General features: G+C 48.2%; 2 protein-coding genes across 2 annotated transcripts; one reads left to right on the forward strand and one right to left on the reverse strand.

Annotated features, from left to right (window-relative positions):
- Positions 1-2084: 2084 nt before the first annotated feature.
- Positions 2085-5754, forward strand: ERICH4 (glutamate rich 4). The gene is made up of 2 exons (XM_049787234.1): positions 2085-2274; positions 5515-5754. The coding sequence occupies exons 1-2, from the start codon at positions 2098-2100 to the stop codon at positions 5734-5736; spliced, it is 399 nt and encodes a 132-aa protein (XP_049643191.1). The 5' UTR covers positions 2085-2097; the 3' UTR covers positions 5737-5754.
- Positions 5755-10168: 4414 nt separating this feature from the next.
- Positions 10169-23017, reverse strand: LYPD4 (LY6/PLAUR domain containing 4). The gene is made up of 6 exons (XM_049787502.1): positions 22912-23017; positions 21884-22210; positions 21430-21634; positions 11958-12050; positions 11447-11507; positions 10169-10315 (listed from the first exon to the last, which is right to left on the reverse strand). The coding sequence occupies exons 1-6, from the start codon at positions 23015-23017 to the stop codon at positions 10169-10171; spliced, it is 939 nt and encodes a 312-aa protein (XP_049643459.1).
- Between the last annotated feature and the right edge of the window lie 4126 nt (positions 23018-27143).

A 27143-nucleotide genomic window follows, 5' to 3' on the forward strand; every position in this document is an offset into this window, starting at 1 on the left:
CTTCACTAGAAGTTATCTCTGAGCCCAGAACCAGGGGTAGAGATCAGATTCCTCAGTACTACTGGAGTGGGTAGGGAGTGGGGGGAGGGAGGGAGAGAGTGAGTGAGAGAGAGAGAGAGAGAAAGAGAGAGAGAGAGAAGAGAGAGAAAGAGGAGTGAGAGGAGAGAGAGAGGAGAGAAGAGAGAGAGAGAAAGAGAGAGAGAGAGAGAGAGAGAGAGAGAGAGAGAGAGAGAGGAGAGAGGAGAGAGAGAGACTGATGTGGGCAGAGATTTCACTGTGTTCATTCCCAAAGGAATCCCATAATCTGGATTCTATTTTCTGCAGTTGGTGTCAAAGTTCAGAGTGTGGTGGGCTAAATATTCTCACTGGGGTCAATGACAGACACGAATCTACAGTCCCAGCAGGCAGCACTATGCACATAGTTGAGCAGTATGATTTGTGTGATTGCACAGGAACAAAATTCCCAAGTGACGGACACCTGTCCCCTTTGTTAAGCAACACAGGACAGTAGACTGTCCCCCTGAGAAAAGGGGGATATTCATATCCTGATTCTGGAAATCTATGAATATATTACTTTTGCTTTATGACTATGTCATTTCTTAATATTTTTGTTTTAGGGGAACACCTGACAGTTTAGGGCTGACTCCTGGCTCTGCACTCAGAAATTACTCCTGAAGGGGTTGGGAGACCCTATGGGATGTTGGAAATCGAACCCGGGTTGGCTACATGCAAGGTAAATGCCCTACATACTGTGCTATCTTTCCGAACCATGAATATGTTAGTTTAGTTTGGGGGCCACTCCCAGCTTATTCCTGACTGTGTTGGAAGATCACTCCTGGAGGTGCTCGAGGGACCATCTGCAGTGTTGGGGATCATGAGCATGTAAAGCAAACACCTTACCCACTGTACTATTTCCCCACCCCAAGTTAAGGATCTTGAGGTGCAGGAGGTTATCTTGGATCACCTGTATCCCAAGGGATCTGCCAGATGGAGGCTGGAGTTGATGTGATGATGGTGCTGGCCTGGGGTAGTGACACACGACGAAGCCATGAGCCCAGAATGCCAGTGCCTTCTAGAAGTTAGACTGTCCTGGAAGGGAAGTTTCCCCTCTGAGTGCCTGGGAGGAGCCCAGCCCAGTGCACTCCCACAGACTTTAACCTCTGGAGCTCTAAGACTTGACTTCGCCTGGCCGGAGAGATAGCATGGAGGTAAGGTGTTTGCCTTGCATGCAGAAGGATGGTGGTTTTAATCCCAGCATCCCATATGGTCCCCCGAGCCTGCCAGGAGCAATTTCTGAGCATAGAGCCAGGAGTAACCCCTGAGCGCTGCCAGGTGTGACCCAAAAACCAAACTAATAATAATAATAATAATAATAATAATAATATTTGGAACTTGGGACCAGGGTCAGAGACTTAGGGAGCATTGGGAACTATGGGATTGGAACACTCTGGACCTGAAAGAGGAGGTGCATCAAGGAGGGCCCACAGTGCCCCCAGCCTGTGGCTGACCCCCCAGAGCACCAAAAGGGATGATATGTATAGTCAGTTGAGGGTGGCCAGCAAAGTCATGATCACCAGATACTCATGATGGCTCAGGCACCTTTGGTGATGCAGGATTCAAGGGGTGGAAGAAGGCAGCATAGGAGGAGCAAGGGAAGGACTCAGAAAAGGGCTGGAGATAAGACCATATAGATAGGAACTGGGGAATTAGGCTCTGCCATGGGGAATGGAAGCTGTGGGTGGACTTGTAAATAAAATCTTTTTCTTTTGGGGGGAATTAGATCTGGCAGTGTCCAGGGCTTTCTGCTGGCTCTGCACTCAGAGACCACTCCTGGTGGTGCGTAAGGAACCATATGTGGTGCTGGGGATTGAATCCAGATCAGCGCAGTATGCAAGGCTGTGCTATTGCTCTGCGCCTGAACAAAGTCTTAAAAAGGAGAAGAAACTGACTCATGCCAGACAGCTGGTTCCTTTCGCACAATGGACTTTGGGATGCCATCCTGACCCCCACCCTTCCACTGCCCTTTACCCACTGTGGCTTGCAGGATTCACTCACTCTGGACCTTGCCACTTCCTGATCCTGCAGCCACTTGGAGACATGGAGCTGTGGCAGCAGCTGCAGCAGGCAGAAATGGTCCCCCCAGAGCTCGGCCAACCACCCAGGGCCCTGCTGGGGGTTCCTTCACCAGCTGAGATGGCTAGCTCCACCCTCTCATCTCCCGGGGAAGATGCCTTGGGTGCCAGCAAGAGTCTGCAATGGATCTGGGAGGAGCTGGTGAGTGTGGGGGGGGGGGGAGAGGCACTATTAGGAAAGGTCATACAGGGAGACACTGCAACAGAGACAGGGATGAAACCTAGGGACAGAGATTGACACGAACAGGGCCATTGGGGAGAGAGGGAAGGAGGGAGGGAGGGAGAGAGAGAGAGAGAGAGAGAGAGAGAGAGAGAGAGAGAGAGAGAGAGAGAGAGAGCAGAGAGAGAACAGAGAGAACAGAGAGAGAGAGAGAGAGAGAGAGAGAGAGAGAGAGAGAGAGAGAGCAGAGGCCATGTAATTGATGCCTGAGACGGGAGGGGGCACACATGGAGTTGCAGGAAGCTGGGACTAACCAAGGGAGGAAAGAAGGTACATAGGGATGGGGAAGAGCTCCAAGGTCTGGAATTGCATGTGGGAACCTGGGTTTAACCCCTGGCTCTGCATGGTTCTCTGAATGGTTCTCTGCATGTTTTGTTGGGTTTGATCCCCCCAATTAGTTGCACAAAGGAAAGGTCATTATAGGCAGAAAGAAGGCAAGATAAAGGGGGAAGGCAGGGACTCAAACTGGGGTGTCTCCTTAGCCTGTAATCCTTCCCTCTCCCTTATAAATATGACCTTAGTCATTGGGGGAGACAGAAAAGATGACTCTTTATTGGTGCTGACCAGAAATTTCCATGCTGACTAGCTGGGTACCTCACTCCAGTGGGAAGTTGATACCATAGAGCTTGCCATGCAGTCAGAGTAGCTAGGAGATATTGGTGGGCATAGCACAAGTGCCTTAACTTTGGATCTGTCAAAAAGGATAAGTTAAAAATATTTATTTTGGGGCCCGGAGAGATAGCACAGCGATGTTTGCCTTGCAAGCAGCCGATCCAGGACCAAAGGTGGTTGGTTCGAATCCCGGTGTCCCATATGGTCCCCCATGCCTGCCAGGAGCTATTTCTGAGCAGACATCCAGGAGTAACCCCTGAGCACCACCGGGTGTGGCCCAAAAACCAAAACCAAAACCAAACCAAAACAAAACAAAACAAAAATATTTATTTTGGGGGACCGGAGAGATAGCATGGAGGTAGGGCGTTTGCCTTGCATACAGAAGGATGATGGTTCCAATCCTGGCATCCCATATGGTTTCCCGAGCCTGCCAGGAGCAATTTCTGAACATAAAGCCAGGAGTAACCCCTGAGCACAGTTGGGTGTGACCCAAAATCCAAAAAAAAAAAAAAAAAAAAAAAAAAAAAATAAATCTAAAAAAAATATTTCTGTGGGCCCGGGGAGATAGCACAGAGGTGTTTGCCTTGCAACAGCCGATCCAGGACCTAAGGTGGTTGGTTCAAATCCCGGTGTCCCATATGGTCCCCCGTGCCTGCCAGGAGCTATTTCTGAGCAGACAGCCAGGAGTAACCCCTGAGCACCGCCGGGTGTAGCCCAAAAACCAAAATATATATATATATATATATATATATATATATATATATATATATATATATATATATATATATATATATATATATATGTTGGGGCTGGAGCAATAGCACAGTGGGTAGGGCATTTGCCTTGAGCACAGTTGACATCCCATATGGTCCCCTGAGCCTGCTAGGAATAATTTCTTTTTTTTTTTTTTTTTTGGTTTTTGGGCCACACCCGGTAATGCACAGGGGTTACTCCTGGCTATGTGCTCAGAAGTTGCTCCTGGCTTGGGGGACCATATGGGACGCCGGGGGATCGAACCGCAGTCCGTCCAAGGCTAGCGCAGGCAAGGCAGGCACCTTACCTTTACCGCCACCGCCCGGACCCGGAATAATTTCTAAGTGCAGAGCCAGCAGTAACCTGACAGCTGCCAGGTGTGGCCCCCAAAACAAAAACAAACTTTTTATTTTTTATTTTCGGACCACATCTGATGAACCTTAGGGGTTATTCCTGACTCTTTGTTTTTGCTTTTTTCATTTTGGGTCACACCCAGCAGTGCTCAGGAGTTACTCCTGGCTCTGTGCTCAGAAATCGCCCCCGGCAGGCTCAGGGGACCATATGGGATGCCGGGATTCGAACCACCGTCCTTCTGCATGCAAGGCAAACACCTTACCGCTGTGCTATTTCTCCAGCCCCCTATTCCTGACTCTTCATTCAAGAATTACTCCTTGGGCCGGAGTGATAATACAAAGGGTAGGGTGTTTGCTTTATGCCACACTGCTGATGACCCAAGTTCAACCACCAGCATTCCATATGGTCCCCTGAGCCTGCCAGGAGTGATTTCTGAGTGCAGAGCCAAAAGTGACCTCTGAGTGCCACCAGGTGTGGCCCAAAAAACAAACGAAAAATAATTATTCCTGATAGTGCTTGAGAAACCATATGGATAGGGGTTAAACACAAAAACAGTTGTGGTAAGGCAAGAGCCTGATTACTCACTGTACTATCTCTGACCCTATTTTATTATTATTATTATTATTATTATTATTATTATTATTATTATTATTATTTTAATGATTTCAAGTGTGGGGCCAGAGTATAGATCAATGAGTTGGACCCCATGCTTTGCCTATAGGAGGATCAGATTTGCTCCCTGGCACCACCTAGGAGTCACCCTCCCCTCCAAAATACGATTTCATAAATAAAGATATTAAAAAATATATAATTCCAAGAAGTGGCCATCTATTTTTATTTTTGATCATACTCAGCTGTGCTCAGGACTTACTCCTGGTTCTGCACTCAGGAAGCACTCCCGTGGAGTTCAGGGGACAATCGGGGATACCAGGGATTGAACTTGAGTCAGTTGTTGTAAGCAAGTAACGTACTATCTTTCTGACCCCGAACTGGATTCTACGCAGGGGGTGGGTTGGAGTGGCACATCTAGTAGCACTCAATGCTCCCCCTGGTGCATTGTTTAGGGTTTATTCGTGGAAGCGTTCAGGAGACTAGCCAAGTGCCAGGGATGGAACCCAGGTCTCCCGCAGGTAAAGCACTCTCTCAGACCCTTTGAGATACCTTCTTGATCCAAGAAACATTTTTGTTTGTTTGTTTGTTTGGTGCTGTTAAGTGTCAAACTCAGCAGCTCATGCATGCAAGTGAGAGGCTCTTGTACCTCCCCGACCCCAAACTGGATTTAACAAGTGCACAGATGGGTCTAATAGAAGGCTTGGGAACTGAACTTAAATTCAAGCCTTGAGCTGGGACCTGCTTCCACATGACATTTTAATTGGGCGGAGGGAGATGATGATCCTTGACCTCTGAAGTGGGGTGCCCTTGACTCTTCCTTCCCGCTGGCAGGGGAATCTCCGCAAGGTGGATGCCCAGCTGCTGAAAGAGCTGTGCCACCTGGGGCTGGAGTTGAAGATGCTGAGAGAGGAACTCGCTTATTTGGAAGAGGAGGAGGAGACCATTGAGGAGGAAGAAGAGGAGGAAGAGCCAGAGAAGCAGGAGGAAGTACCACAGAATGTCTCCTTCTTTGTGCCAGGCTATCGGCTCCCTGACTTTGAGATGACTATCTGAGGCCCTGCTTCCAGTGGACACGGGAATGAGATGCAAATATATGAGTACGCATGCAGGAGGGATTTGCTGGTCAAATCCACTTGCAAACTCAGGAGAATCAGCACAAGTTCCCTGAACAAGTGGGGATGGTGATGCGGCTGAGCCTGTGGGGCGATTGCCCATGAACTGTGGATACAGTCCAGGGGTGATGTGGGTCTCCACAGACATGGATGAGACGCTTGAGGTGGTTTTAATTGAGATCAAAGTCACCAGTATGGGAGTCTTAAGGCACCCTGGTTAATAAGCACTTAGAACAAGTGCAAGATGGGGCTGGAGCTATAGGACAGCAGGGAAGGCGTTTACCTTGCATGTGGCCAACCCAAATTTAATCCTCAATCTTCGGCATCCAGTATGACCCCCAAATACCACCAGGCGTGATCTTTTTTTTTTTTTTGGCCACACCCAGCAGTGCTCAGGGGTTACTCCTGGCTGTCTGCTCAGAAATAGCTCCTGGGGGCCAGGAAGGTGGCGCTAGAGGTATGGTGTCTGCCTTGCAAGCGCTAGCATAGGACGGACCGCAGTTCGATCCCCCAGTGTCCCATATGGTTCCCCCAAGCCAGGGGCGATTTCTGAGCACATAGCCAGGAGTAACCCCTGATCATCAAACGGATGTGGCCCAAAAACCAAAAATAAATAAATAAATAAATAAATAAATAAATAAATAAATAAATAGCTCCTGGCAGGCATGGGGGACCATATGGGACACTGGGATTCAAACCAACCACCTTTGGTCCTGGATCAGCTGCTTGCAAGGCAAACGCCGCTGTGCTATCTCTCCAACAGGTGTGATCCTTGAGCACAGAGCCAGTAATGTCTTGTGAATGTGTGGTTCTGTTATATTATCTGCAGGAACATTACCTGAAATAACTGGAACTTGGTAAATCATGGTGTTATAATAAATATTTTTTTAAAAAAAGAATGCAGATGAGCCAACTGTGCTATCTCTCCAGGCCCACGCGGCATCTCTTATGTGTCTTTGCTTTTGTTCCCAGTGAGTTTGAGGTAAATTTATTTGCTGTGTAGCCTGAGGAGGACTCACTCAGAAGGGCATAGAAATGTTTTCTCTGAACCCAATATGGATATACAAAAACAAGAACTTCAGGAGTTGTATGATAATTCTAGGCTTAATTGCAGATCATCCCCAATAGTGCTCCATATGCATATTTAAATATAATGTTGTTTTGTTTGCTTTAGGGTCACACCCAAAATTGCTCTGGGGTTACTTTCTTAAAAAAAATTTTTTTTTGTTTTTGTTTTTGAGTCACTACACCCACTGGCGCTCAGGATTACTCTTGGCTCTGTGCTCAGAAATTGCTCCTGGCAGACACAGGGGACCATATGGGATGTTGGAATTCGAACCATCATCCATCCTGGATTGGCTGCATGCAAGGCAAATGCCCTACTGCTGTGCTATCTCTCCAGCCCTTGGGTTACTCCTTGCTCTGCATTCAGGAATTACTCCTGGTGGTTATTGGGGAACCATATGGGATACCAGGGATCAAACATGGGTTTGGTGTATGCAAAGCAAGCACTTTACCTGCTACACTATCTCTCTACCCCCTAAATGTGATTGTTTTATTTATTTTTTGGTTTTGGGGAAATCACCCCTGGCTTGGGGGACCATATGGGATGCCAGGGGATCGAACCGAGGTCCGTCCTAGGTTAGTGTGTGCAAGGAAAATGCCCTACCACCTGAGCCACTGCTCCAGCCCCAATGTGATGGTTTTAAATGACAATCTTAAAAGGCACACATGGAACCAAAGAAATCACTCAAAGGGCTGATTTGTGGGCAAGAATTCCTCATTGGCACTCCCAGCTCCTAAGCAGTACTGACCCCAAAACAAAACAAAAGAGGCCCATAGAAATCCTCTTGTCTTTCTCACACATGGCCCTCTACAGATGTTTATGGCCCACAATTTCCTGGTCAACTACTTTTAGGAGTGACTGACATCCCCCACCTAAGCTCCTTGGGATGCCCGCAGAAGAAATTTAAGAGCCCAGAAATCTATAGGAAAGCAGTCCCTGAAGCTCCATCACAGACCACTGTCCAGGAACCAAGAGAGGTTTCTGGTTCCTCTACCTCCTCCAGGGGTGGTCAGGAGGGTGAGAAAACAGATTCATGGGTTCTCTGGGGAGTCCTGGCTTTGAGAAGAGTCGAGAGGCTTCTTTTCGAGTGTGATGAGAAAGGAGGGGAACAAGGGGGAGAATGGAGGTAGAAGGGGAGGGGCCCAGTCATGGCACAGCAGCTAGTGAAAGAGCTAAGGAAATTCTCAGAGCCTCTCTGGTTGTTTTGGCTCTGCACTCAGGAACCATCACTCTTGGCAGTCAGTGCTCAGGGAACCATATGAGATGCTGAGATCTAACCGAGCTCGACCTACCTGCTGTGCTCTCTCTCTCTGTCTCTCTGTCTCTCTCCTCTCTTCTCTCTCCTCTCTCTCTCCTCTCCTCTCTTTCTCCTCTCTCTTCTCTTTCTCTCTCTCTCCTCTCTCTCTCTCTCTCTCTCTCTCTCTCTCTCTCTCTCTCTCTCTCTCTCTCTCTCTCTCTCCCTCCCTCCCTCCCTGCAATACCAGGTGTAGTCCTGGTGACTCCTGAGTAGTCACCAGGGACTCTTATGGTCCCTGGGGATTGTGACACTGAGCATTACTTCTGGATCTGTGTACAGGGTGGGACTCAGGGGACCATATGGGCCCTGAAAGTAGTTGACAGGGATTGAATCTGAGTTGGTTCAATCAGTGGGCCAACCTGAGTTGACCACATGCAAGGCAAACATCTCTCCACTGTCCTATCTCCAGCCCTTGGATTTTATCTTTTTTTTTTTTTTTTCCTGGTTCAGGGAAAACATTTAGAAGCTCCTTAGGGGACCATCAGCGGGGTCATGACTGGCAACCTTATCAGGGTTGGAGCTGGGCAGCTGGGACCAGGATCCTCGATGCTGATCCTTCAATCGGAAACAGGAAGTCACCTGTCCAAGGCTACTCCTACCAGGGCCTTGTGAGCACCTGTGCAGAGGACAAGGGCCTCGAGGTCAACTTCAGCCTCTAGGGGGCGACATTAGAACATGCAGACCCAGCATAGTGACAGTGGCCTGATCTTTCCCTCTGGAGCCTTAAGATCCTCTGGGACACCTACACCAAGGCCTGCCTTCCTACCATTCCTTCCAGAACTTCTAGGACATCCTCCCCCATGTCCCTGCTGGAACAGCCCATAGTGAAGGAGGAGTGACATGGGGAGTTACAAGCAGAAAACAAAAGTCCCACAGGATGGTCAGCAAGCACAAGAACAGTCTCTGAGTCCCAGGAGGTACAAAAGTTGGTTTTTCTGGAAGCATTGAGAACCATAGAGCCAGGCCCTGTGACTTCAGTGCTGCTCCAGCCCCCAGGACATGCAGGAAAAGTCCTCACAGAGAATCAGACTTAGATACACACCTACAGGTCTGTACCTGCACAAGACCATCGAGAATCCTACAGGTGGAAGGAGTAGCCTTATGGTTACTCAGCTCCCCTGTGCAACTAAGAGCAGCTCTGACCCCTTCCTGCTTGGGGGGACCCACCTCCTAAGCATGTGGGGCCCAGGAGGACAAGTGACACCATATTAATTGTTTACACAGGGAAACAATCATTTGAACTGGGTCTAGGTCTAGGTCTCTGTGAGGTCCTAATAGAGCCCAAGTCTGGGGCTGCCTCCTGGGAATACAGTCTCCTCAACACTGCATGGAAAGTGGATACCAAGACCAAGCTGAACAAATACTCTGAGAATCTGGTGGCTGCTCACTCTCGGGGGTGGGTGGGGAGGGGATCCCCTCCTAGAGGCCAGAACCCCAGTTTTCAGAGTCTCAAGAACCCTGATGCAGGACAGGCTACCCCCATGTCCTGGTCACCTGATGGGGTTCCTGTGACCTGCAGCTGTGGCAGCATTTTCAGCCTCCCCAGGGCACTGGCACCTTATAAAGTGCCAGAGGAAGCTCCTGGGCATCAAAGGTTTTAGCCCCAGGAGATTAATTTCTGAGGGACCCACGGCTCCTGTTTATGAGGTAAGTCAGAGAGAGGGACAGCAGCGAGGGAAGACCAGAGCACCCCATCTGGAGCTCTGAGGGAGCCGTGGGCAAAATTGTCTGTCTTACCTCAAATAAGGGCAAAAGTGTTTGTATGCATATGTGGTTTTGTACACGTATGTGTGTGCTGCATGCGCAATTGCAGCTAAAGTAGTCCTTAGCTTTGCACAAGATACAAAGTTTAGATAGGACAGAGGGAAGGGGAGGAGCTCAGCTCAAGAAGAGGAAGCTCAGGAGCTCATATTGTCTGTCAAGACAGTCAGAGGGGCTTGGGAGCTTTCTTGGGGTTCCAGCTTTTTCTCAGCTGGAGAGACCCAGCAGTAGCGGCACATGGAGTCCCACTCAGTCCCTGACCACAGAGAGGCCATTCCCTGGTGGGAGCTCCTGTTCACAGGTAAAGGGCTCCTGGAGGTGGGGGATGAAGAACAGAGACTGGCTGGGGTCTCCTGAGGGACAGGGCTCTAGAGGGGATACAATGATCGCCTGGCACTAGGGGGTGGGGTGGGGAAGCACAGTGGAGCAGGGTGAGATTGTGGGAGTCAGGACAGTGGAAAGATGCCTGCTTTACATGCACCCAGCTCAGGTTAGATCCCCAAAACTCTACAGGGTCAATGAATCCCTTAAAGGGTCATTTCTGAAGACAGAGTCAGGAGTATAGCTGAGTACTCTAGCTTATAGCTGGAATAGTCCAAAGCAAACAAAGACATGGGGGTATTCTGGGGAGACAGCTCAAAGGGTTAGAGTTCAGGTTTTGCATCTCAAAAGCTTGATTTAATCCATAGAACCTGATGGTCCCCCAAGAAAGGCCAAGAAGGACTACCAAGATCAGATCCAGGAGTAAACCCTAAACAGCAATATATATTGCTCCAAAAGAAACAGAAGATTGGGGTGTGGGCTCAGATAAAATAGTGTCATCATATGGACATATTATATTGTGAGGAAGAAAATCTCAGTTCCTGTGTTTATTGAAAATTAGATAGCTTTTATTCACAAGACATAAAACTAGGGCACTGAATATGCCCTAAACAATCTTAGGACACAAAAACACATAAAACCACGTTGTAAAAATCTGGATGACTCAATTCTCAGCATGGGGCTGGCAGTTAATCCAGAACAGTGGGGACAAAATGTCACACAGGCCCTGTTCTCATGGGCTCACGACCTAGGGACCAAAAGACAAATCACAAAGCATCTGGAAGTTAATGGCAAACAAGTGTCAAGAGGGACTAAAGGGGGGGGGGCAGAGTGATAGCATATGCCTTGCATGTGGTCAACCTGGAACGGACACAAGTTCAATTCCCAGCATTCCATATGGCCCCCCGAGCCTTCCAGGATTTCTGAGCATAGAGCCAAGAGTAACCCCTGAGTACTGCCAGGTGTGCCCCCCAAAAAACAAACAAAAACATGTAAAGGGGGGGACTCAGGACAGGACAAGTGGGAGGACCGTGGCGTACCCTGCAGCCAATTCTGGTGGGTCACGAGCACCATCAGGAGGGGCCATGAGCAAACTCAGGAGAATTCCTTAGAATCCCATAGAAAACCAAAGCCAAACCCCCAAAATAAAGACTTCACAGTGAAGGGGAAGTTGAGAGCAGGTCAGGAAGCATCGCCCAAGTGCACCTGAGTAGAGTAAAATGTGCAGGCAGGGAGGAAGGGAGGCAGCACACTAGGGAAGAAGGGGCTAGAGACAAGGGCAGGGGCTGAGGTGAGGGTGATCCTGCTGCTATTCCTGACCTGTGGACACAAACACACACAGACACAGACACACACAGACACACACACACAGAGATACACACAGACACACACACACCACCACCACTACCACCACTACCACCAAATCTAAGGTACTTAGATTTGATCTGTGTCCAGGAGACATATTTCTCCCCAAGTAAGAGATTTAATACAAATTTCTCTCTCTCTCTCTCTCTCTCTCTCTCTCTCTCTCTCTCTCTCTCTGTCTCTCTCTGTCTCTCTCTGTCTCTCTCTCTGTCTCTCTCCCTGTCTCTGTCTCTGTCTCTCTTCCTGTCTCTGTCTCTCTCTCTCTCTCTCTCTCTTTCTCTCTCTCTCCTCTCTCTCCTCTCCCCTCTCCCCACCCCCTCTCCAGTCTCACTTTTAACCCTCTGGAACTCACCTACTACTGCCCAGATCAAGGTTGAATCGGTGCCACCTGATGCTGCTGAAGGGAACCGTGTCCTTCTCCTGGTCCATAATATGCCCCAGAATTCTACAACACGCAACTGGTACAAAAATGAAACTAAACACCGCAACATAATTATAACACTGCTAGCAAATCCAGAAACCATAATCCCTGGACCTGCATATAGTGGCCGAGAGACCCTTTACACCAATGGATCACTGCTGATCCAGAATCTTACCAAGGGGGACACAGGGATCTATATAATTCGCATCCTCACAGAGAATTTTAAGACTTTCTATGGAACTGGACAACTCCATGTGCACCGTGAGTGATCCTGCTCTAACTTCGGGTTCTGGGGGGAGTTATTCCATTCACACAGGGGATTCTGTCTGAACAGAGCTGTCTCCCTAACCCCCATGAAGCTTTTCTCTTTGAGCATTTGCACAGAACACACAGGAGAAGGAAAAGATCTGGGTCCTTTCCCAGAGTCAGACCCTGCAGGCTCCTTTCTCAGAAGGGCTGGTCTGGGGATTCACATAGGAGCCGCCTGATTAAGGTCAGTGATTCCAGAGGGAGCAGGAGAAAAGATGCTCCTGGGGCCTCCCAGGGAACATCAACAGCAGAGGCTGCTCCTGGGAACAGCTTCAATTTCCCTGAATCTCTCTTTCTTCACAATCACTGCCTGGTTCCACTGAGGGAAATTGAGGCACAGGACAAATAGTCACTGAGTCAGCCATCACAGTTGAAAATGTTCCAATCAATCAGTGCAGACCTCTTCAGTCACTATCCAGTCCTTCAGACCAGGGGTCTGATGATGTCTCTAAAACCCCAACACCAACTGAGTATTAACATCCTTTGGAGAGACTCAATGGACTAGAGCCCGAGCTCTGCATGAAGGAGCTCTGGGCTCAGGTCCCAATCCTGGTTCCCCAAACAGTGTCTCTTCCTGATGCTGAACCGACTCAGCCCTGCCTGCTGCTGGCATCCCTGTGTTATTTATGTTCAAACAACTGGTTCCAGGTTGAAGCCCAGGCTTCTGAAGGGCTGTGGGATGGGCCCCACCCCTACATCTAGGAAACTGTCAGTGGGACCCCAGGAATAATGCACAGAGCCCGGACAATACAGGTGTGAGCAGGTGAAGGGACCCACACATTCCTGGAAAGCACTGTGAGGTAGATCAGGCCTCACTGGAGAGAGAACAGGAGAGGTCCTGAGTCTGGGGTCTGCCAATGTCTTCCCCCGATCATGTTCTGGTACATTTATTTATTTATTTATTTATTTATTTATTTAGGTTTTTGGACCACACCTAGCAGTGTTAGTGGTTACTCCTGCCTCTGCACTTAGAAATTGCTCCTGGCAGGCTCAGGGGACCATATGGGATGCTGGGATTAAAACCACCATCTTTCTGCATGCAAGGCAAATATGCTCTACCTCCATGCTATCTCTCCAGCCCTCCTGGTACTTTCTTAAACCTAAGTCTGGGCTTCCCCTTGGACAGAGCACTGCCCTGTAGGTCCTAGAGTTCGATTCTCATCTCTTTCTCTTGATACCACACACCCCTTTACTGTCTAAGAGCTGAGAAGGCAGAGAGGATGACATGCTAAGTTTCATGACAGACAGTTCAGAAGGGATCGAGGGCACCATAAGGGCTTTGTTTTCTGTTCCACTCACCCAAAACCCACATCACTGCTCCAGCCCCTTGGAGCAGGAGGACTCTGTGGTATTGGGTGTGAACCTAAGAAAAAGAGAACCAGGAGGCAGCTCATAGGAAGGGAGTGGGAGGCCCAGTCAATACAGGCAGATCTTGTGTCACTTCCTTCCTGCCAGAGTGGCCTGACCCTTTTGACTCCCACAGTCCCCCCTGGAAAGCACTTGAATGTTCCCTTCTCTCCCCTGTCTCCCTCTTGCAGAAGGAAGTGCCACAGACATCCCAGTGGGAACCTTTCTAGGCATTGTCATCGGGGTCCTGATTGGGGTAAAGCTGACAGCGGCCCTCTGCTACTTCCTATTCTTCAGAAGGTCTGAAAGGTCAGAAACTATTTTCCACCTGCTTGTGCTGTTGTGGGCTCCCCTAGACCTGAAGGAAGGACACTCTTTCCTTGGGTTCTATCTATGGCCTTGAAGGCCTTTTCCTTCCATCTTCCACCTTCCACAAGGATGCTCTCTCCTTCCCCAGATCTTCTCCCAGCTGCGGTCTGAGGGGCCCTTCAAAGCCTCACTGATCCCTGAGCCCATTTCAAGCCGGCCTCTCAGTGCTGTTCCAGTTACTCAGTCAACTGCACCCCCAGTGCCACGGCAGCCCCTCAGGTTCTGGATTCAAAGCCCCTCCCTGGGTAGAGATTGCTCAGAGAGTGAGCACAGCCTGGACACAGGCTTCCTCCAGAACTTCAGGGACCCCTGACCACTGATGGTGTAGCCTGAGGAGACCAAAACCTACAAAAACACCCAAAAAATCTCTGTATACCCCATGAAGTCTTGGACTAACTCATGATCTGAGCCCACAGAAAGTAGAACTGGGATGGTTGGAGTAGAGTCAGCTATCACCCAAGTAGCAGATGTGAGATCCACAGGCCCTGACATGTGTCCTGGGAGAAAGGGGGGCCCATGACGTGGGTCTGGAGGTGCTGAGGCCTCATGTCCAGACATGTTAGGAGGGAGAAACCCTGTGACCACACCATGTTCCCCAGGAGTTCTGCATGTGGGGGTCCCAGGGATCCCACGGGGCACCACCCATCTTCCCTCTGACTGCCACCTCATTCAGAGCCCAAAGGAGAGACTGGTCCTGGCTCCCCTCCTCTGTCCTTGCCCAGGGCTATTCCTCTTCAGGTCCTGTGGGCACCTCCAGCTTGGTGTCCCACTCCACCAACACTGGGTAAATAGGGCCACAAGGTCTAGGAAGTGGGACCCTGTCTGTCCTCTGAAGGACACAAGGAGTGACTCCTGCCTACACCTGCAGCTGACCTTTCTAGGAACCCAGGACAGATTACCCCAGAGAGCACCAGTCCCCTGTGGGCTTCCCCAATGAGTATCCTATCCTTCCAGGAGTCAGGAGGGAGGTCCTGACCCACAGCCCCTTCTGTCACTCATCCAGTCTCACATCTGGCCTTGGGGCACATAAGGGTCCTAATGAAACTCAGCACAGGGGACTGCATGTATTATGTCAGCCCTGACATTGAAGTTCAGTTAGGAATTATCCTCTCCCTCTTCCTCTTCAGTGGCTAAAGGGTATCCCATAATGTCATCCTGTGTCCTTAATACTCCTGAGCTGACCCAGACCTTTGGGGTCCTACATGTTGTTGCTTACTCCTATCCCATGTGCCTTAAGCAGCTCTGCCTCCCACTTCAGCACAAGTGTATGCAAGGCACAGGAAGATCTGACACTCCATGACAAGGACAGGAAAGGTCTCAAAAGACTGAGACAGGACCCTCTTCCCTGCCCAAAGCCCACTCTGGTCCCATTCAATTTGAAGACCAGCCAGGTGAAGGTATCCAAGGGCCAGAAAGGGTCCCTTTAATGCTCTAACAGGAAACAGGCAGGCATTCAATTCATCCTAGAGTCAGCTCTGCAGGAGTCACAGGGCCCCCCAGAACACTGCCCTCACTCTATCTCCTGATATCCTTCTCTCACCAACCCAGGCCCCCCTGCCTGGCGTTAGCCCTGCAATCTCAGGCTATGAGGCTGATCTCTCAGACCGGAAAGCCCAGGTCACCCCATAGCTCACCCTGGTGGTGCTTCCAGGTTTTAGAATAGCAGAAAAAGGGGTGCTGCATGGGGAAGGGTCAGGAGGGAGGCCCACCCCACGTAGGCAGGTCATACCCATACCTAAGTTTATGCTAGGAACAGTAGGCCAGGACATCCCAGGAAGTGCCCTGATACAGGACAGAACTCAGGCCTCTTCTTTCTTTTCCAGGAGTTACTGACCCAAGTCAAGTTTGTACTGCTGAGTCACCCCAAGGCTGATGTGGCTTCTTAATATCCTCAGGAAATCACCCCTAATAATCCCAGTGAACCAACATGAACCTGAGCCCAAGGACCAGCTCTGAGCCCCTCAAAGTTTGGGGATTCCACCTGAGGATCAGTATCCCCTGGATTTCTGGAAGCCCAAACAGACTCCCCTGAGCCCTGAATGGACTAGAAGAAATGAACCAGCACTCTATCCCCAACCAGAAGGTGCTCTCAGGACAGTGTCTAGGCTTTGATCCTTTGAGTCGTGAGAAGGTCTGAAAACAGAGATATGGCCACATATTGTGTCCTGCCCAGGACTCTGAACTCTCTACCCTGAGCACTACCAGGTGTGTTCTCAAACCCCCAAAAAATTACAATTAAAAAATGAAATGGTGGGGCCGGAGAGATAGCATGGAGGTAAGGCGTTTGCCTTTCATGCAGGAGGTCATCGGTTCGAATCCCGGCGTCCCATATGGTCCCCCGTGCCTGCCAGGAGCAATTTCTGAGCCTGGAGCCAGGAATAACCCCTGAGCACTGCCGGGTGTGACCCAAAAACCACAAAAAAAAAAAAAAAAAAAAAAAAAAAAAAATGAAATGGTGGGACTGTAGATTGTTGTATTTTAGAAAACATTAGGGGGTGGGATGAAGAGATAGTACAGTGAGCGGGGAGCTTGCCTTGCACACAGTCAACGTACATTTAATCCCCAATGTGCCATATGTTCCACAGACCCACCAAAGTTTCCTGAGTGCAGAGCCAGGAGTAACTATGAGCACCACCAAGAGTGGCCTCAGAACAAATCAGAAAAAAAAAAAATTCTGGAATTTAACCATTTAAGAAGCTGAATATAGAGAGAGCAAAGTATGTAGCTCAGCAGTAGTACATTTGACCCAGGTTATAAAAAAGAACCTAGAGGAGGTCAAGGATTTTTTTTTCCATTTTCTCCATTTTTCTGTACCTATGTAAACATTGGTGATTGCCACTATCACACCTTTACTATATTTTTTTACTCTTATCCTTTAAGGAAAAAAAATATGAACTTAAAAACAAATTACTGGGGCCGGGCGGTGGCGCTGAAGGTAAGGTACCTTGCCTTGCCTGCGCTAGCCTTGGACGGACTGCGGTTCGATCCCCCGGTGTCCCATATGGTCCCCCAAGCCAGGAGCAACTTCTGAGCACATAGCCAGGAGTAACCCCTGAGTGTTACCGGGTGTGGCCCAAAAAAACCCAAAAAAATAAAAAAAATAAAAACAAATTACTGTAGTAGAATACCTGTCTCGAATACAGGCAGGGGATGGGAAGGGGGAAGGGGGTAATGTTGCACTGGTGAAGGGGGATGTTCTGGTTATGACTGTAACCCAAATATGATCATGTTACTTAAATTAAAAATATATTAAAAAAAAAGAACCTAGAGGAGGTAGAAAGAAGGATGAGGAATAGAAGAAGGAAGAGAAGAAGGAGGAGGAGGAGAAGGAAGAAGAGGAGAAAGAGGAGGAAAAGCTGTGGCAGTTGGGGAGAACCCTGTACAAAACAGACAAAACCACAGCAACCCCACTTCTGAGTATCTATTCAAAGAATACAAAAAATAAACACAAGAAATTACATCTATCACATTGCATTGTTCATTGCTATTAATAGCTAATATATGGATGCTTTTAAAGTGGGGATCGAACCGCAGTCTGTCCTGGGTCAGCTTCATGCAAAGAAAACACCCTACCTGGCCTGGAGAGATAGCACAGCGGCATAGCACAGCGGCGTTTGCCTTGCAAGCAGCCAATCCAGGACCAAAGGTGGTTGGTTCGAATCCCGGTGTCCCATATGGTCCCCGGTGCCTGCCAGGAGCTATTTCTGAACAGACAGCCAGGAGTAACCCCTGAGCAACTCCGGGTGTGGCCCAAAAACCAAAAAGAAAAAAAAGAAAACACCCTACCACTGCATCATCACTCTGGCCCCCCCATTATTGTTCTTGCTGGTGGTTCTCAGGGCTGATTCCTGGCTCTACTCAAGGATCACTCCTAGGGCTCAGGAGACCATATGGGGTTCCAGGGATCAAACTTGATTTGCTCGCATATAAGGCAGGTGTCCTTCCTGCTAGACCAGTGCTCTAGCCCCACTTAGTCCCTTTTCTGATTCTTAAAGATTTAGACCCTGATTCTGAGACCTGGAACCCAAAGTCAAATTTGGTGGGGCAGGGAGGGGAGCAAAAAGGAGAAAGTGAAGGAGGAAGATTAATGGGCCACATCTGGTACTGCTCAGAGGCTACTATTCCTAATGAGTTATTTGGGAGTCATTCCCAGTGGTGGCAAGGATGGACTTCAAGCTCCTGAATGTTAAGCCTGTGCACAGGAATCCTCTGCACTAATTACTGGCCCAAGTGTTTTTGTTTGTTTGTTTATTTTGAAGTTATACTTGACTCTGCACAGGGCTAACTCCTGGCTCTGCACTCAGAAATCGCTCCTGGAAGTGCTCTAGGGACCAGATGAGATAGCAGGGATTGAACCTAGGTTGGCCACATGCAGGCAAATACACTCCCCACTGCACTATCACTCTGGCTCCAAGTGTTTTTTCTTAAATTGGAGATGGGCTCATCTGGGCCAAAACAAAGATTTTTGGAAGGGGTGGGTACTCCTAAGTAGTGCCGAAGGGGCCTTGGGAGCCACTCCTGCAGTTCTTTTTTTTTTTTTGGTTTTTGGGCCACACCTGGAGTTGCTCAGGGATTACTCCTGGCTGTCTGCTCAGAAATAGCTCCTGGCAGGCACGGGGGACCATATGGGTCCTGTAGTTCTTTTGTTTTGTTTGTTTTGTTTTGTTTGGGGGCCACACACAGTGTCGCTCAGGGGTTACTTCTGACTCTGGCTCAGAAATTGCTCCTGGGGCCTGGAGTGATGGTGCAGTGGTAGGGCATTTGCCTTGCATGCGACTGACCCAGGATGGATCGTGGTTCTATCCTTCCACATCCCATATGGTCCCCCAAGCCAGGAGCAAATTGTGGGCTCATAGCCAGGAGTAATCCTGAGCATCACCAGGTGTGACCCAAAATCAGAAAGAAAATTTTTTTTTTTTTTTTTTGGTTTTTGGGCCACACCCAGTAACGCTCAGGGGTTACTCCTGGCTATGTGCTCAGAAGTCGCTCCTGGCTTGGGGGACCATATGGGACACCGGGGGATCGAACCGCGGTCTGTCCAAGGCTACCGCAGGCAAGGCAGGCACCTTACCTTTAGCGCCACCGCCCGGCCCCCAGAAAGAAAATTTAAGCCAAGGAGCCTAAGCAATAGTACAGCAGGGCAAGCATTCGCCTTGCACATGGTACATTTGGGTTCAATCCCTGGCATCCTATGTTTTCCTAATGCATAATTATTCCTGAGTGCAGAGCCAGGAGTGACCCCAAAAAACAAACCAAAAAAGCAGTGACTGGACAGGAGAGATAGCACAGTGGTAGGGTGTTTGCCTTATAAGTGGCCGACCCAGGACAAGCAGTGTGGTTCGAATCCCGGCATCTCATGCCTGCCAGGAGTGATTTCTGAGCAGGGAGCCAGGAGTAACCCCTGAGAATGCCAGGTGTGGCCCAAAAACAAATAGACAAAAAAAGCAGTGACCTAGGAGATTGTTTCTACAGCTCTCTGGTGTCTCAGTTGCTCCAAGTTATGTACAAATGTGGGCCCTGTGGTTAAACTTTTTTCTTTATCTGTAAAGGGAAATCAATCATGATCATGTATTTAAAGTAAAATGAATAAGGTAGCACACAACCAATGCTTCACCTCTAGTAAAAAAAATACCCTCAGTCCTTCCATTTTATAAAAAAAAAAAGGAAATAATTAAACTGAGATCAATTCAATTAATTTATTTATTTTTTATTTTTTATTTTGGTTTTTGGGCCACACCCGGTAACGCTCAAGGGTTACTCCTGGCTATGTGCTCAGAAGTTGCTCCTGGCTTGGGGGACCATATGGGACACCGGGGGATCGAACCACGGTCCATCCAAGGCTAGCACAGGCAAGGCAGGCACCTTACCTTTAGCGCCACCGCCCAGCCCCTCAATTAATTTATTTATTCAATTAATTTATAAGTGTAAGAAGTGAAGAAACTCCCCTGCTTTATTGCCCAATCCTACACACTCATACATACACTCACCTCTTTTAGAGCTGAAGTTGCAGAATTATTTGCTAACCTTTAAGCCATAGACCATAATGACAGTACCCTTTTGCTAGGAAAGTATAACCAGAGTTGAGGGGGTGAGGGTAGGGGACAGGAATTGGGCACCACAAGCTCTACTCCATCTCCTTTCTTTTTCTTTTTCTTTTTTTTTTTTTTTTTTTTTGTTTTTTGGGCCACACCCGGTAACTCTCAGGGGTTACTCCTGGCTATGCGCTCAGAAGTTGCTCCTGGCTTAGGGGACCATATGGGTCGCTGGGGGATCGAACCGAGGTCTGTCCAAGGCTAGCGCAGGCAAGGCAGGCACCTTACCTCTAGCGCCACTGCCCGGCCCCTACTCCATCTCCTTTCCTCCAAGTTTGCCAACTTACACAAAAGAAACTATTTGGAGGCCAGAGAGATAGAATAGAGGTAGGGCGTTTGCCTTGCATGCAAAAGGATAGTGGTTTGAATCTCGGCATCCCATATGGTTCCCCGAGCCCGCCAGGAGCGATTTCTGAGCGTAGAGACAAGAATAACCCAAGTGCTGCTGGGTGTGACCCAAAAACAAACAAACAATTTTGTAGAGGAAAGCAATTCAGACACCTAAGTTTCTCAATGAAAAGTTCAGCAGGGCCCAGAGTGATAACACAGTGGGTAGGCCATTTGCCTTGCATGTGGCCAATCTAGGTTTGATTCCTGGCATCCCATAGGGACCCCCAGCCTGCCAAGAGTAATTTCTGAACAGAGACAGGAGTAAAGCCCAAGTGTCGCAGGGTGTAGCCTAAAAACAAAAACAAAAACAAAAAAATTTTCTCAGCAGAAGGGTAAAATTTCCTCAGGGAAGGCGAGATTGAATTCTACTTTGGGCAAATAATTTAACCTCCTAGAGCCAGTTCATCTTTGTAAGTGAGGAATAAAACCTCATTGAAGTCCAGTGAAGATGAAACAGGACATTTGCTTGGCATTCAGCCAAACCCTCAGTTTCAATCCCAGCACCCCAGTACCCTGAAAACTCCTAAGTTCTTTCATTTAGAGGAAAGAAAAATAAGGTCCAAAAAAGTTGGACAGACTTGACCAGAATTTGCTGTTAGTGGTTGAACCCAGGCCAGAGCACAGGTCCCTAGAGAAAGAGGCTATGTAGAGAAAGGAATATTTGGGCTCCACACTCTTGCTGAACATGACATGGTCACTTTGCCACAACCCTCCACCACCTGCCCTGTTCACTTCACCACATGTATGGGCCATGCCTTACCTCCTTGCATGCACTGAGACCTTTTCATATCTTCACACCTCTAAAACCCTCATGCACCACAGGACAAAACAGAAAGGTAACTCATTTTTTATTTGATTATGTGAAGGGATCTGGGTATTATCTAGTCCAGCTAAACCTAAAAATAAACAGGAGGCCTATAAGGTTGCCTACGTTGCCCCTGGCAGGCCCCCGACTGGAGGGGGCAGTATCTACAACCTGGGACCTCTTTAAGATGTTGATGACCTCTGACACTTCGATAGTCCCAATAGTCTGAAAATGTGTTAACAGTTTGCTCTGTGTATAGGTACAGCCCATGAGAAGGAAGGTAGAATTCAGAGAACCTGAAAGGAAAATAGGGAGGAGTCAGGAACGTTTAGGGACTCAGGCAGTGCCCCACATCTAGATTCCCCTCACACATCAGGGCACCTACTCTCCCATCAAAGACATGAGCCCCAAAACTTTTTTCCTCCCTCTGAGAAGTCATATGCCTGGACCCATGCAACCCACATCTCTCCCTTAGATCCAACCACTCTCTCCTGGGAAGTCACTGAGGACACTTCTCATAAGTACAACATAAGCTTTCCTCTCACCTGCCTGAAATTTTAAGGTGGAGCTATAACATTTAGTAGCATCATTGGGGCAAGATTCAGAGGAGACGTAATCTGGGATGCATTCCCAACTGTGCCTGCCCACACATGTTGGGCAAACCTCGGAAGAAAAGGTTATAGTCCGAGAAATGTGGGCCTTGAGATTCAGAAAAGGATCCATGTTGGTAAGACTGTTGCAGAGATACATGCGGCAGACGCGGCTGTAGTAGACAATGGAAATTCCAGGATGTGCCACAATATAGGAGGTTTTCTGGGGGTAAGATGGAACTTGGCTGCAACCTTTAAAACCTACTACTCCCCTTTTGGTCCCTGAGAAGCAGAATGTTAGAGAGAGCTTTTATCAGTGTAGTTGGTCTCACAGTGTTCCCATCCTCCACCCTGGCTCTTCCCCATCAACAACTTGGCCGCTTCCCATGTCCACTCCCTCAGTGCTCAGGTGTCAAATCTCGGTATCTCCAAGTGTAGCTCCTAACTCCCCTCCCCACAGAACTCCTCTACTCCTTTCTCCCTTTTGTCCCCCATCCTTTATCTCCCAGATTATCCTACCCCCTCCTGGAATCTGCATGCCTCCATTCTGCTTTGTCCAGCCATATCACCATCAGTTAGGGTCTGCCCCTCTCTTGTCCATGCCCTGATGTTTACAAATATAGAATGGGGAAAATATCTAGACTTATGGAAGAGTCCATGGGTACAGGGAATGAAGCTGTGGGTAAAAGAGTGAGCACAAGGAAATATATCTTAGCCATTTCCTTTCACCTGTCTCCATGAGCACCAGTGTCTCCTCACAGCCCTCATTTGATTTACACTCCATACTCCTTCTTAGAGGCCACCTCCAGTAATGCATGTTAACAACTCTGAAGAGTGAATATGTTGATTCAAAGCATAAAAGAGCTCCAGCCCCTAGAGAGAGAATACTATTCATTTGTCTTCTCTGCCCCTGAACTGTACCACCAAGAGCTCAGTCTCCCGAGGAACCCAGCCATCCCCTAGAACAGGGATCCAACCCCAACCCTCTGGGAATCCCAGAGATTCAGACCCACAGGACATACAAGGTACAGTTGAGATGAGCCCTAGGAGGCAGAGCAGCTGCACAGGATGTGAATATTGGGGTCCCATGCCTGTGTCTGGATCCTAGTCCAGCAGTCAGTCTGGACCCAGTTTCTGTCTAGGTTTCAAGCTTGGTTCTTTCAGTCCCTGAATTCTATCACCTGCCTCTGAGTCTCTGTTTTAGGACAGAAAGATGGTCAGTTTTTATGACATAGGTTCCTTGAGACCCTCAGGGACACAGGTCTTCCTATGTCCACAATCCCTCTTCCTTGAATACATTCCAAACCCACCATGTGAGCATCTCTCATCCAGACTCTTGTCCAAATTTTTATAACCCCCTTGGGACACAGTGTAGAGCAGAGGGTAGTAGAAAACTCAAAACAATCGCATTAGACAAGATTTTCCACCAAAAATATTGAGGCCAGAACAATACAGTTAAAGATAAAAAAAAGTTAAAAGATGTTAAAGATAACTGACAGGAGCCAGAGCTATTGTACAGTGGGTAAGGAGCGTGCCTTACATGCAACCAATCAGAGTTCTTTCTCCAGCATCCCATATGGTCCCCTGTACCACCAGGAATACAGAGCACAGAGCCAGGAGTAAACTCTATGCACTGCTGGGTGTGGCCCCAAAAGCACAAAGAAATAATGAACATTTTAGAATAAAGATAACTGACATACTACTAAATAATGTTTGGTTCAAAAGAAAAAATTTAAAACCTTAGATTCTTTAAAATTCTTAAAATTCTTTAAATGGTCTTTACTAGACAGGCGCTTTAACCAGCTAAGCCACGGAGCCGGCACTTTAAATGGTCTTTAAAGAAACCATTTTAGGGGAAGGAAAGATAGTATAGTGGGTAAGACATTTGCCTTCACACAGCTGACCTGAGTTTGATCCCCTGCAACCATATGCCCCTCTATCTCCACCAGGAGTGATCTCTGAACACAGAGCCAGGAATAAGTTCTGAGGACTAGCAGGTGTGGTTTCAAAACAAAACAAAAAAATAAGTGAAAATTTAAAAAAAAATTATTTTGGGTCACACCTGGCAATGCTCAGCAGTTACTCCTGACTTGGGGAACCATATGGGATGCCTGGGATCAAACCTGGGTCAGCCAAGTGCAAGGAAAATGACCTACATGCTGTACTATTTCTCTGGCTACAGATAAGAGAAAAAAAATTTCTTTTGGTTTTGGGTCACACCTGGCAGCTCTCAGGGGTTACTCCTGGCTCTGTGCTTAAAATTCACTCCTGGCAGGTACGGGGGACCATATGGGATGTTGGGATTCGAACCATTGTTCTGGATTGGCTGTGTGCAAGGCGTTTGCCCAACTGTTGTGCTATCTTTCTGGTCCAAAGAGAAAAACTTTAAGTAAAAAGTATATATTTTGGTGGCCAGAGATATAGCATGGAGGTAGGGCTTTTGCCTTGCATGCAGAAGGATGGTGGTTCAAATCCCCGGATACCATATGGTCCTGAGCATGCCAGGAGCGATTTCTGAGCGTAGAGTCAGGAGTAACCCCTGAACACTGCTGGGTGTGACCCCCCCCAAAAAAGTATATATTTTTAAAAAGAGTATAAAGAAGTAGAGGTTGGGTCAGAACATAGTACAGTATTTAGGGACTTGCCTTGCACACAGTCATGCTAAATTCAATCCCTAGCACTAAGCCCTGTAAAAACTATCCCCTGAAGCACAGGAATAAGCTCTGAGCACAACCCAGTGTGGCTTCCTCAAAAATAAGTATAGCAAGAAATGAATGTTAATGAAATACTGCATGTGAATCTGATAAAGAGTTAATGAGTTCTGTAAATCTCATTAAAGAGTATTGTCAATTTCCTTCTTGTATATTATACTTTATATGTCACCGTGGTGGTCTTTTCGAAGAGGTTAGAGAGTCCTTCATAAAGTTTTGACAACTTCTTGTAAGCCAGTAACCATTTCAAAATCAAAAGTTTGGAGTCATAGAAATAGCATAAGGTTTTAGGTGCTTGCTTTGCATACAGACAACCCTGGATCCATCAATCTTGGGTACCACATTGGATCCCCCAAGTACACCAGGAGTTAACTCTGAGCACAGAACCAAGAGTAAGCCCTGAGCATCACAAGATATGACCCAAAAAAGAAAAGAAATAAAGAATTGAGTTTTAACTTCATAGCTGACATTCCACAGCACCCCTCACACCTCCCCCAGTGACCCCAAACAACCTTTCCCACTTTGCCTGATCCTGCTCTTCTCTATAGAAATCCTGCAAGTGTTCGTTTCTGCCACCCTTTCTGTCAAAATGGCAGAAATGGTACAAAGGGGCTAAGACCCCAGAGGAAGAGAAGGGACACAGGTAGGGAAAATAAAGACGGACAAAGAGGGTCCCCACGAAGGGGTTACACCTAGGGAGAACAAGGGCACACCCCAGCCTTGCACGTAAACCACAGGACCCCAATGATCCAGACAAGAGCAGGGACACCACTAGGGAAGATTGGGATGAAATCTTCAGAGAGGGCCACCAAGGAAGTAGTTATGGGGTGTGGAGGGGCTACCCCCCACAGATAAAAAAATCCCTGTGGAAGATTAGAAAACCCAGAGAAGAGCAGTGGTGAAAAGCACAGAAATATAAGGGTGGACTACAAAGATGGAGTGGGAAGTTGGATGGGGGAGAAGATCTTAGAGGAGGGGTGCTGGGAGAAACAGGGACAACATGGAGGTGAGGAGGCTTAGAGAAATGGAAAGAAAGAGACTATCCAATAGCACGGAGTTCCCACTGAGGAGAAATCTGGGGTGAAATTCAGCCAACTGAAGAGGAAAGGGAGGCCTGCCTTGACAGGGAACTTGAGGCGTCTGGGGCAGCCAAGAGAGGAGTGAGAGAGTGGGATGGGGTGAGTGAAATTTGGGTTATAAATACAAGGATCGAAGACAAGGAAGACAAGTGTAGAGTCTCCCTGAGGAGCAGCCCAAGAGGGAAGGCATCTGAGGTAAAAAAAAAATAAAATAAAAATAAAAAAATAAATTAAAAATTAAGAGAGGGGCCCAAGGTGAAGAAGAGCAGAGGTAAAAAAAGAAAGAAAGAAAGAAAGAAAGAAAGAAAGAAAGAAAGAAAGAAAGAAAGAAAGAAAGAAAGAAAGAAAGAAAGAAAGAAAGAAAGAAGGAAGGAAGGAAGGAAGGAAGGAAGGAAGGAAGGAAGGAAGGAAGGAAGGAAGGAAGAAAAAGAAAGAAAGAAAGAAAGAAAGAAAGAAAGAAAGAAAGAAAGAAAGAAAGAAAGAAAGAAAGAAAGAAAGAAAGAGGAAAGAAAAATGGGAAAAATGGAAAAATGAAAAAAAATTGAAAAATAAAAGAGTGGGAACACGGCTCAAAGAGGAGGAAGGGATGCGAGGGTGAGGAAATCACAGGGTAGGGGAAGACTCCATAAAGGGTAAAATGGGCCCTGCTGAGGCAGCTCTGAGAGACTGAGGAGAAAGCAAGGCAGCAAGGCAAAGCGCGGGAAGGCGTTGGGCAAGAGGCGGGAGTTGAGGCCAGAGCCCAAGGGCGCAGCAGGCCAACGTTCTGGGGGCGGGGCCAGAGCGGCCGTTCCTGAGGGGCAGGACCCGGCTGGCTGACAGGAAAAAAAACAAAACACGCTACTCGACGCCCCATTGGCCACTCGACTTCCAAGGGGCCGAACAGTCTGGCGAGGCAAACCACGAGAGTGGAAGGAGGCGCCCGAGACTAACTCGAGGCGCTATTGGCTGATCCGAGAGTCTGGCGCCCGGAAGATGCGAGACAAAAGCCAGGGGTGAGCGGGAGAGCGAGGCTCTGGACGCTCATTGGTCGGCGGCCCTCGGCAACCGAACGTCGCGCCGGGCGCTGATTGGTCCTCGTGAAAGGGGCGGGAAAACGAGCACGAGCCCAGCCGTTCCTCCTCTTGGAACGTCCGCACAAGCTTCTTTTCTTACTCCTGACTGAGTCTATCGGGCTCTCTCTCCGTCGCGGCTGCTCGTGGCTGCGGTAACCAGAGGGGCTGAGGAGTCAAGACCAGCCCTTCTGGTCTCTCTGTCTCTGTCTCTGTCTCTCTCTGTCTCTCTCTCTTCCTCTCTCCTCTCTCTCTCCATTCAAGATAAGTCTTTCTGGTTCTCTCTGTGTCTCTGTCTCTCTCTGACGATTCAAGATCAGCCTTTCTGGTTCTCTCTGTCTCTGTCTCTCTTTCTCTGACGATTCAAGATCAGCCT

The sequence above is a fragment of the Suncus etruscus genome, chromosome 14, assembly GCF_024139225.1.
Source record: "Suncus etruscus isolate mSunEtr1 chromosome 14, mSunEtr1.pri.cur, whole genome shotgun sequence".
In the NCBI taxonomy this organism is placed as follows: Eukaryota; Metazoa; Chordata; class Mammalia; order Eulipotyphla; family Soricidae; genus Suncus; species Suncus etruscus.

Bases quoted from the DNA above. Each gene is read 5' to 3' on its own strand.
- LYPD4 (XM_049787502.1), bottom strand. From the start codon at position 23,017: ATGGGACCCCAATATTCACATCCTGTGCAGCTGCTCTGCCTCCTAGGG. The intron at 22,211-22,911 runs GTTGGGGTTGGA...TCTGCTTCTCAG, and splicing joins ATCTCTGGGATTCCCAGAGG to GGACCAAAAGGGGAGTAGTA. The intron at 12,051-21,429 runs GTTTAGCTGGAC...TGCGTGTTGTAG, and splicing joins GGCCTCCTGTTTATTTTTAG to AATTCTGGGGCATATTATGG.
- ERICH4 (XM_049787234.1), top strand. From the start codon at position 2,098: ATGGAGCTGTGGCAGCAGCTGCAGCAGGCAGAAATGGTCCCCCCAGAG. The intron at 2,275-5,514 runs GTGAGTGTGGGG...TCCCGCTGGCAG, and splicing joins AATGGATCTGGGAGGAGCTG to GGGAATCTCCGCAAGGTGGA.